An 11,019-nucleotide genomic window follows, 5' to 3' on the forward strand; every position below is an offset into this window, starting at 1 on the left:
CTACTCAATGTGTGACCTACAGTTGCTCAGCTGAAGCCACTGAGCAAACGCTGTTAACGTACGCCAGCTTGCTTATTTTAAGCGAGTTACGCACGGGTACCTAGAACCCACCCAGCCAGAAGCTTCAGGCTTCTTGGTGACGTTCACCAGTGGCTTGAGGAGTTCTGGGGAAGTCTGCCTTTGGCCTCTAGGCCTGGTGCCTAAATGCTATGTCCACAGTTGCCGCTCTGTGGCTGCCTTATTTATTTGAAATGAGGGTGAAGTCATCTGCTTTGTTTGCATTCGAGCCTCGTAGATTCTATTTATTCTCTCTCACTGTCTGTCTGACGGCGAGACACTAACTTGTTCCAAAACCCAGAATGTATCTTGGAACAGCTCTCTGGATATTTTGGTATGTGGGGGACCCGGCGGAGGCTGAGTATGATGTCTCCACTCTTCTTTCTACTTAGTTCTTAGGCTTCCGTGGTAGCATTGAAAGTATTTCCCTGACACTAAGCTGCAGTAAACATCAGAGTCTTCTGAGGGACAGTGGCCCAGAACCTGGGAGGAGGCACAGCAGCCAGCAGCTTGAGCTCCCCTGAGCTGATCCTCTTTGGCTGGCCAAGTGGGACCTTATAGTTAGTTGTATAGCTCAGACCCCTGTGAGAAAGAGGTGTCTGGCTGGCTGGAACCCAGAGCCCCAAAGCTTATGACAGCCGAGCTGGTAGAGCTGGGGCTTCTCATCACCCCAACATATACACATACACACTTGCCAAGTGGAGAATGCCGGCCACATCCCAGCCACATCTGTGGCAAAGTTCAGACAGGGCACCAATGTGGTCTCTGGCCCCAGACTCCTATCCCTGAACACAGAGCCCCGTGCTGCACCACCCAGAGACAGCTTGTGAGAGGAGGGAGGAGGGCGGAGAAAGAGGGAAGGGAGAGGGAAAGACAAAGAAAGGGGTGCGGCAGGGCAGCAGTTAGCCCGAGGGGGCGGAGAGTGAGCTCAGCCTGGAGCAGGTCTTAACAGTCAGAACGTTGTGAGAAGGTTGAGGAGAGCAGCTCCTGCCACAGAAAAGCTTCTTGCTTCCTGGTCTCAAGCCCCTTCTTTCTGGGACCAGGCACTGAGGCAGCAGACAGGAAGAGCTGGGGCCCGTCTGCTGGCCAGAGGCACTAATCTTGGGCATAAACAGGATCTCCAAGCTCTGGGACCAGTCCTGCAGCTGACAGCCCAGCAGCCTGCCCCTGACGCTCTTGCTAGGTGAGTGTGGTGTTCTCATCCCAAGAGGGCCTGGAGCTCCTGGACCAGAAATCTGTAACACTCCAGAGACTACCCTGGGGGCTGGGCATGACCTCAACTTTGCTAATCTAGTCACATGCACAGCTAGTCCATGAAGTAAGTGTATAAGCCAGGCACACTTCACAGTGGGGGAGACACAATATAGAGCAGCCAGTGGGTGTGTGGCTCCTGTGGGCTGTACCAGGCAGAGATAGCTGTAAGCCCATTGAAGTGTTCGGCCCCTTAGGCTACGGTCCTGGGGGCTGCAGTCCACGAGTTACATTGAAGTTCTTGTAGGCATGCAATGAAACTGATCACTCTCGTACCCTGTAACCTGGTGCCCTTCTTATCCCTGGGTGGCATCTGGGAAACTCTCACAGGACATTTTGGGGACCAAGTGGGGTATTTGCAGGCATCTCAACAATGTGGGACCTCATTCTGTTCTCTTCTGGAGCTGGCAGGCAGGGGCCCTGGGGCTAAAGGCGCCAACACTTCTCTCTCTCTGCTGTAGGTGATGGAAAACGTGAGTTTTTCCCTGGACAGAACTCTTTGGGTCTTCCTCCTGGCCATGCTAGGCTCCACCGCAGGCCAGCCGCTGGGGGGAGAATCTGTCTGCACAGCCCGGCCTCTGGCTAGATACAGCATCACTTTCACTGGCAAGTGGAGCCAGACAGCATTTCCCAAGCAGTATCCTCTGTTCCGGCCCCCTGCACAGTGGTCCTCTCTGCTGGGTAAGGAAACTTTTCCCCCTTCTGCCCCATCCAGGAGGCTACAGGGCAGGAAGCAGTACCTGCTGGCTTCACAGCATACAGCACAAGTCATTCGCACCTAAGAAACTTCCAACACAAAAGGCACTTAGTAGTGGCTGGTGGAGGGCAGAGTGACTGGTGGGACACCTGTCACCCAGCCAGGTGTCTTAGCCACATTAAGTGCAAGGGATGTTACGGTCTCTCTGTGTTAGGCATGGATGTGGCTCCTTACCATTCAGCCGGAGAGCTTATAATTGGGGGGAAAGGGACGTGTGTCCCCTGGGGAAGCCACGTGGGATTAAAGTCTACATAGCCCCGCTGCTACCCATCCCGCTGGCTACTCATGCAGTCAGGCCTTTGCACAGGGGCAGCACACAGCTCTGACTACAGCATGTGGCGGAAGAATGAGTACGTCAGCAATGGGCTGAGGGACTTCGCTGAGCGTGGTGAGGCCTGGGCACTGATGAAAGAGATCGAAGCAGCAGGAGAGAAGCTCCAGAGTGTGCACGCGGTATTCTCGGCTCCCGCCGTGCCTAGTGGTACCGGGCAGACTTCTGCAGAGTTAGAGGTGCACCCTAGGCACTCGCTGGTAAGTCGAGGCTATCCCGGGAGAGGGTATGTTCTGGTTGTTGCAGCTGCTAAGTCTTCTGGTCCCATCCAGGTGTCCTTCGTGGTACGCATTGTCCCCAGTCCGGACTGGTTTGTGGGCATCGACAGTCTGGACCTGTGCGAGGGAGGCCGCTGGAAGGAGCAGGTGGTCCTTGATCTTTACCCACACGATGCAGGGACAGACAGTGGCTTCACCTTCTCCTCCCCCAACTTTGCAACCATCCCACAAGACACAGTGACTGAGGTAAGAGCGCAGCTCTTGCCCCACCTCACAGGCTGCAGCCACTCCCCACTGCGCAGGCTCATGTCTCTGAGGTGGGTGGGACAAAGAAGGTGGCTGGCCTGCTTGTGAGGATGTTTACCCTAAAGGACAGGGCAAAGGCTTTGATCTGCCCCAGGTGGACCCCTGGACACTCCAGCCTGTGGATGCTCTTCAGAGAATAGTTCCACTTCTGATGCCTTCGGGCTAACGGTGGAATGCTGTCCTGCCTAGGATCTGGCAATCCTACAGAGGGGCCTTTCACAGCTCTTCCTTTCCAGTGAGGAGGCATGTATAGGCCTGTCGGGTGTATAAGCAGCATTCTATAGACAAGTGTCTCAGCTGAGCTGCAGTGTTGCCTCTGGGAGACAGGAGGAATTCCTCAGTCTTGGGGAGAGGCCACGTGGGCACCTCCAGCTATGAGAGTCACTCAGACGAGACCCAAGTTGGGAGTCTTGATGGCACTGTCCTGCTAGATGCTGGGTACTGACTCAGGCAGCCAAACATGCACTCAGAAGTGGGCTTCCCAAACCCCTGTGCCAGCTCCAGCCTTCTTCTTCCTACTTCCAGATAACCGCCTCATCGCCCAGTCACCCAGCCAACTCATTCTACTACCCACGCCTCAAGTCCTTGCCACCCATTGCCAAAGTGACCTTCGTGCGGCTACGGCAGAGTCCCAGAGCCTTTGCCCCACCTTCCCTGGACCTGGCCAGCAGAGGAAATGAAATCGTTGACAGCCTCTCAGGTAATTTCCCTGTTTCCCATCTATAACCCGGGGTGGACAGGGTAGCAGAAGGATGTTAGCCCAGGCTAGCAGAAGGATATTAGCCCAGGCTGGGGAAGTGAGCCGGAACTCCTATATCACTGCTTCATGTCTACTACTGTCTGAACTGGGAAAGAATCCAAGCTGGATCCTGAGGGGTGTATGTCATCTAAGGTCACATGCTAGGTCCTAAAGCCCACCCTGTATAAGGGACAGCATGTGAGTTCCCTCTGTGCCAGCCTTTACAGAATTTCTCAGGCCTCTAAATTCACAGGAAACTTGAACCTGAGTAATTTCAAAGGGGACTTCTCATCACTCCTTAGGAGATGGTACTAATTTTTAAAGGTTTGGGAAATGATGAATTCAAATACTGTATTTAAGACTTTGATAATATCTGCTGTTGAAACACTATGAACAAAGGAAAAAGACCCCAGAGAGAGGTAAGAGGCATCAGGGACCTGCACGGCACAGCCGATGGAGACCGATGTGTAAATTCACTGAATTAGGTCCCAACTGTGCCCCCACTGACTGAGCAGAGGGCACTGGGGGAAGCATCACACTTATGACACTCCTATGGGGCCTTGGGCCCTGCCTGGCAGTGGTGAGTACAAGTTCCCAAGTCACCATAGCCAGTCCAGAGTTCTTATGTTTCAGTGAACGATTTGAGAGTCTGTTAATGGGTCCCTTGGGCGTTAGTCCCTCAGGGGCATCAGCTGGAGCTGAGGGAGCATTGAGGATGGAATCCTAGTTCCCTCACTGAAGCCCCCAGCCAGTCAGATGCCCAGCAGCCGTTGCGTGAGGGCACAGAGAATGAATGGACCATTTGAAGCTGTTTCCCTAGTCCTTAATACTGGAAGGGTAGAGCGTGCCTCCTATTGGTTGGCAGGACGCAGGATGGACAAGAACCCCTTCAGTCAGCCACACCTCATTTTCTTAAGGAGCTAGAGTGAGTCAAGACCCTCCATGTTTCAGAGGAACATGGGAAGAACTGAAGGAGGGCAGTGGTCAACCCATTTTCCTGGACGCTTAGGAGGACCTCTGCCTTGACTCATTGGCAAGGTCGGAGTCAGGCAGGAGGATGAGTTTGCTGGGCATTTGGATGTGTGCCTCTCCCACCTCCTCCTAGACGAATTGTAAACACTGGACAGTGACATCAGCTGAGCAGACATGGTGCAGTCTTGTGGGAAAGCCACTTTGCTGGCAGGCCACTGGAGAGGTGTCATGTGCTTCCCCCTTGGGGCAGCCAGCCACCTCGTCAGTCTGGGAAGGCGGCATGCAGGACACGCAGAGCACCACATCTCCAGTGACAGGCAACTCTCCGGAATTCTACCTGTAGTTATCCCTGGATGGCGTAGGAGCCAGTGGAGCCCTTCCATACCCAGTACATCTGAGGCGCACAACCATTGCCTATAGCTGGGGCTTCTCACATCTGCCCACCTGATGTATTCTCCCTCATTTCCCCCATGTCCTCACGACAGCCAACCTGTTAGTGGAGTAGGGACAGAGTACCTGGTATGGCCCACATGAACTTCTCTTGCTGTTCTTGGCTCCCCAAGAGCAGAGGCCAGGGACCTTGCCCATGGTGAACGCTATCTGGGAAGCTCCTACCAGACCCGTGCCTGCAGCTCTCTCACTTTTGATCACACACAGGGTAGCCTAGATCTGCTCTCACAGGGATAGGCAGAATCTGTGAGCCCCAACCTCTTTCTGAATGCTTCCAACATCCGAGTTGTTTCTGGGGTACTCATGCATTTATTACACCAGCATAGGGCAGGACTCATGAAAAAATGGGCTCCTTCCAAGGACACTGCTAGCCCGGCTGCTGCACACTGTCTTCCTGTGACTGCAATGGTGGCAATCAGGCTCCTGGCCTCCTGTAGGTGATTGCCCTTCCTGGCTGACTGGCCGTTTTAGCATGTGTTGAATATAGGGACATTTGCATTTTTATCTAGAAAATGGAAATCATCAGGTCATTTAGCTATAACTCCAAAACGATTATTTTTAAATTTGTGAATATTATGGGAACAGAGGAGACATAATCCAAAGGAACGTTCTGGAAAATGTTTGAGCCTCAGTGGGGAGTAAGGTCCCACAATCCAAAGCATTTCCTGGCATTTGTAGGACTTCAGTAATGTCAGTTATGAAGGTCACAGTGGCCAGAGAGCCACCTCCCCTTAGAGAAGTCCCCATGGTTGCAGTGCCTCCTCCATATCTGGTAAGATCCCTGGGCTCATGCTGCTACAAGTCCCCCTGAAGCTCATGTCTAGAAAGGAAAGACCCAGCCAGGCTGGAATCTGAGTCTATATCACTGATTCCTATTCATGTCTTGCTCTGTGTTCCTGCGAGAAGCAAGTGTTTTTCCTCAGACCTCGGAGCAGAATTGTTTTCTAGAATGAATGCGTATGTGGGGGTGGTCCCTTCCGCCTTTTCCAAGTGTCTTATAGAGTCCCCTGTGCTTTGCCTAGTTCCAGAGACACCGCTGGACTGTGAAGTTTCCCTGTGGTCATCCTGGGGACTGTGCGGAGGGCCATGTGGAAAGTTGGGAGCCAAGAGCAGAACTCGCTATGTGCGTGTTCAGCCTGCTAACAATGGGACTCCCTGTCCCGAGCTTGAAGAAGAGGCTGAGTGTGCCCCAGATAACTGTGTCTAAACCCAGACCCCAGTAGCCAGCCCTTAGGATCCCTCGAGCCTTGGACTCTGATCTGGGCCACAAAGTGTTTTCAGGAGGCCCGTGTAGGCAGGGATGAGAGCATGGGCAATTTTGCACCATTTCCCACCATTCCTGGGTTGACAGATGGTCTTGATACAGAGGCCCTCAGTGACAGGTAAGACACAGACTGCCTCTCCCACTGTGTGATTCCTGAGGATCATGGGTTTGATCTACATAAATTCCTTTGTAATTTATTACTGTGGTGGGAGGGAGGCTGCCTTTGATACAGAGAGAAGGCATTCCAGGAACAGGTGAGAGGATGCCCTAAGCCTGTGAGCCCCACAACCACACTGCTGTCAGATACCTCAGACCTGCTGCCACTGCACTTGCTCCTGGAGGCCAAGAAGTCAACCTTCACACCACTCTTGAGCTCACCCTGGGGTGACCACAGGAGGGGCAAATGAAGAGGGGCAGTTTTGGAAACTTGGAGCTTTTGTGTCACTGATCCCTTTGCATTCAAATAAAGGTTATGTTCCCGAAAAATGTCAGAGGGTGTCCTCCCACCATCCCTGGACACCTTGGAATGGAGGCATTCATTGGTATGTGCAAGTAGGAGGCACACATTTGCAGGAACCTGCAGCGATGCCCTGACACTTTCACAGTGATGTCATGGCACTTTCACAGTGATGTCATGGCACTTTCACAGTGATGTCATGGCACTTTCACAGTGATGTCACAGCACATTCACAGGAACCTGCAGGGATGCCATGGCTGCAGAGTGGGGGTGGGTGCTGAGGATTCAGGCACCACAGGTGGAGGAGCATGAAAGCAGCGCTCACTCATTCCAGACTCTACCACACAAAGACAGCAGACACAGCAGTACGTCAGAGCAGCACCCAATCTGTCATGGCTACAGGGGTCCCTGCTCTGTTCTTGCCCATTGAGAAACAGCTCTTCTGGCCATGAATGGGTGGGTGCCTCTTGAGAACCTTAGCTCGGGCACCCTAATCCCAAATATCCCCCCACTCAGCGTCAGCTTTCTGTCTTTGAGACACATCAGAGACAACCAACTTATAGAAAGGAAAGGTCTGTTTTGTCTCGGTTTTGAACATTTCTGTGTGTGGTGCTGCAGGACTGCCGTTTAGGGCTCAAGATGAGCTAGAACATCATGACAAGGAGGTCACAGGAGACCAAAACCACCTGCCTCATGTCCGGCACGAAAGAGCAAAGGGTGAGGTCCTTTGACTTCCTTCGTGGATGCTTCCCAGTGACCTAAGGACTCCCGAAGGCCCTGTTTCTCACAGGTCCCACTCTCTCATACTGCCACTTGAGGGAACCCGCCTCAACTCATGGGCTTTCACATATCCCAGATGCAGACCGCAGCAGCCTTGAGGACTCACTTGATCTGCCAGAGCCTTGCTTGTGTGTCAGGACTACCCAGTCCTCCTCCTATCCCAGTAGATTCCAAAGTCACTCTAGCATCTTACCCCAGGCTAGACGGCATTCCAAGGATATCCCCTAGCCTAGATCCATCAGCTCAGATGTGAAGAACTTGTCCTTCTTGCTTCAGACTACTCTTCTGACTGTCTGAGACCTTTACCCCAGACAGTTTCAGAGTCAGATGCCAGGCCCACTTCCCACCACCAGGTACCTTATTGTCATTGGAAATTCTTGAACATAAACCAAGATCACCAGGTCACCAGTCTGGAGGTTGTTATGCAGATCTGAGAAACCTTGGTTAAAAGCTTTCTCTGAGCATTTTGGAGGTGAGGCAGGAGGACTGCCATGAGTTTGAGGATAGTTTGGGCTACATAGTGGGTTAGAGTAAGACCTTGTATAAGATCAAAGAAAAGACAGAAAGAAAGAAAGAAAGAAAGAAAGAAAGAAAGAAAGAAAGAAAGAAAGAAAGGAAGGAAGGAAGAAAGAAAGGAAGAAAAAAAGGAAGGAAGGAAGGAAGGAAGGAAGGAAGGAAGGAAGGAAGAAAAATGAAAGAGAAGGCGTTTTTCTAAAGTTCCCTTAACTTAATCTAAAGTTCCCTGGAGGAACACCAGAGCACAGAACATAGACTGCCTGGAGGCTTTACTGGAATTTTCCTCCAGGAACATGTGGTCCCCAGTCCAACACACACACACACACACACACACACACACACACACACACACACACACACACACAGAACACCAGTCCCCATGCCATCAGTGGTGGCATTGGCAGATCATAAGCTCAGACCCAGGAGACCCTAGGGATGGAACGATCAGTCCCAGGATATCAGTATGGTGCATCTCACGAGGAGCTCAGAACCCAGAAAACAGATCAGAGAGGTGCCATTGTGGTGTGTTTAAACCGGAGCAGATGAACTCAGTGCTCCAGCCAAATGACGACGATTGTGAGACCACACCCACAAAGTCACAAACTGCTATGGAGTCTTCAAAATCCATGAGAACACGGAGTTTGGTGGTACCTTGCTGGGCGCCACATCTGCCTCCCTTCCCTTATGGGACATGTTGCTGGACGAGGCTACAAGAAAGTTCTGAAATGAGAGCAATGAGTGGGGAAGGAAGGAGTAGGCAGAGAGACACCCCCAGGCTCACCTAGGAGGGTCAATGAGATTCTGTGGACGCAGTTCAAGAGACACACACTGACCTGTCTGCCGACAAGACACCGTAAATAAGATCAGTGTTTGAGCTGCCTTCCTGAGGTATCTGAATAATTGACCCCATTCCAGTCAGCCCATGGGAGGGAAGGGTCTGTGACCCTGTCATGCCCTGAACAACACAGCGTGCTTGAAGGCACGTGAACTGGAATCTGTAATGATGTCTGTAGACCGCTCAGTCCACTGGTCATGTGACATTGTCTGTTGGGTGGTTGCACAACCCAGGAAGCCCACACACGGGATAAAGGGCATCACGGACGGTGGCTCTGCTGTGCTCCGCCAACAGCAGTTGATGGACATGAAGGCAGCCTGTGGCACTGCAAGGAGAATGTGGAGATGGTGGGAAGGGTGAACGCTGAAGCCGTGTGTGGAGCAGAGTGTGGTTGGCATCACCGGGGCGCTGCCAAAGAGGAGGATCCTTCACCCACACAGCACGGCCAGTTTCTTCTGTCTGGAAAAACTCCAAGACACTGTCCTTCTCAGAGTCTTCTCTAGACCTCAAAAAGTAAGAAAGCAAAGGGCTTGAATCAGGGCACCGGGGCTGGAGAGACGGCTCGGTATGTAAGGGTGCTTACCATTAAACCTGACAATGCACCTTTGATCCTCAGAACTCACATAGTTCAGGGAAAGAACAGACTCTTGTTGGGTTTGAGCATACGTGTTGATACGAGTGCGCGTGCGCGCGCGCACACACACACACACACACACACATACACACACGCACGCACTCTGTGATGGTTTGAATATGCTTGCCTCAGGAAGTGGCACTATTAGGTGTGGCCTTGTTGGAGGAAGTGTGTCACTATGGGGTAGGCTTTGAGACCCTCTTCCTAGCTGCCTGTGAGACAGTCTCTCATGACTGCTGTTGGATTAAGATGCTGAACTAACTCAGCTCTTTCTTCAGCACTCTGTCTGGATGCTGCCATGTTCCTGCCTTGATGATAATGGATGGAATCTCTGAACTTGTAAGCCAGCCCCAATTCAATGTTGCCCTTTATAAGAGTTGTCTTGCTCATGATGTCTCTTCACAGCAATAAACTCTAAATAAGACACACACACACACACACACACACACACACACACACACACACACACGTAAAAAAAAGAGGTGAATATTAATATACTGATGGATGGAAAATAGCTTCTAACATGGAATTTCTTTTAACATCCTCCAGGAAAAAAAGGAGGCAGGAGAACAAAATAAAAGTCTGGGTTCATTACACAGCTTTGCAGTTCTGTGTGAATATGTATTTTCTATAATAAAGGGACTTTCTAAATAATCACTGAGCAGAGACAGAGACATAAACACACACCAGGACAGCTCCCTTTATGGTATTTGATTATAAAATCATGTGGACTGTATGACAGGGATGATCTTTGCCTCCACCGCCTACAGTAGCCTCTGTTATTACCTCATGTGTTGGTTTGAATAAGTTTGACTCCCACAGACTCATGCATTTAAATGCCTGGCCCATGGGAGTGGCCCTATCAGGAGGTGTGGCCTTGTTGGAAGACGTGTGCCAGTGTTGGGGAGGGCTTTGAGGTCTCCTATGCTCAAGCTGCCTTCCTATGCTTCAGCTCCTTCTCCAGCACTATGTCTGCCTGCATGCCACCATGCTTACCACCATGAGGATGATAGACTAAACCTCTGAAACTGTGAGCCAACCCCAACTGTTTTCCTTTGTAAGAGTTGCCGTGGTCATGGTGTCTAAGCATGTTAGATAGTGGTGAAGTCCTAACCACAGTTAATGAAAAGAAGGCAGAGAAAAATCCAGGGACTTTTTTACAAACAAGGTTATTTTCTTTTTAAATTATGTGCGGGATGCTCAGGAAAGAGTGTCTAACCATCTTGTCTTAATCAAGGTTTTATTGGTGTAAAGAGACACTGTGACCACAGCAATTCTTATAAAGGACTTCATTTAATTGGGGCTGGCTTACAGTTTCAGAGGTTTAGTCCATTGTTGTCATGGTGGGAAGCAGGACAGCATCCAGGCAGACATGGTTCTGGAGAAGGAACTTGAACTCTTGTATCGAAGCATTCTTAACATGGTGTACTCTCACACTAAAAAAGAGTATGT

General features: G+C 51.2%; 1 protein-coding gene across 3 annotated transcripts in view; it reads left to right on the plus strand.

The window, feature by feature from the left end:
- Positions 1–6,836, plus strand: part of Spon2 (spondin 2) — a 29,441-nt gene extending 22,605 nt beyond the window's left edge. For 2 of the 3 annotated variants that reach the window (XM_017599063.3, XM_017599062.3), the window contains exons 2-7: positions 1,101–1,240; positions 1,770–1,989; positions 2,373–2,596; positions 2,669–2,860; positions 3,446–3,620; positions 6,104–6,831. In XM_017599063.3, coding sequence (XP_017454552.1) covers positions 1,773–1,989; positions 2,373–2,596; positions 2,669–2,860; positions 3,446–3,620; positions 6,104–6,288 — 993 coding nt within the window. In that variant the 5' untranslated portion in view covers positions 1,101–1,240; positions 1,770–1,772 and the 3' untranslated portion in view covers positions 6,289–6,831. Of the gene's footprint in view, positions 1–1,041; positions 1,241–1,769; positions 1,990–2,372; positions 2,597–2,668; positions 2,861–3,445; positions 3,621–6,103 lie in introns of those variants that run through there. The other variant, NM_138533.3, reaches the window with a different exon arrangement.
- Positions 6,837–11,019: the final 4,183 nt, after the last annotated feature.

This window comes from Rattus norvegicus, chromosome 14, assembly GCF_036323735.1.
Source record: "Rattus norvegicus strain BN/NHsdMcwi chromosome 14, GRCr8, whole genome shotgun sequence".
Taxonomy (NCBI): Eukaryota; Metazoa; Chordata; class Mammalia; order Rodentia; family Muridae; genus Rattus; species Rattus norvegicus.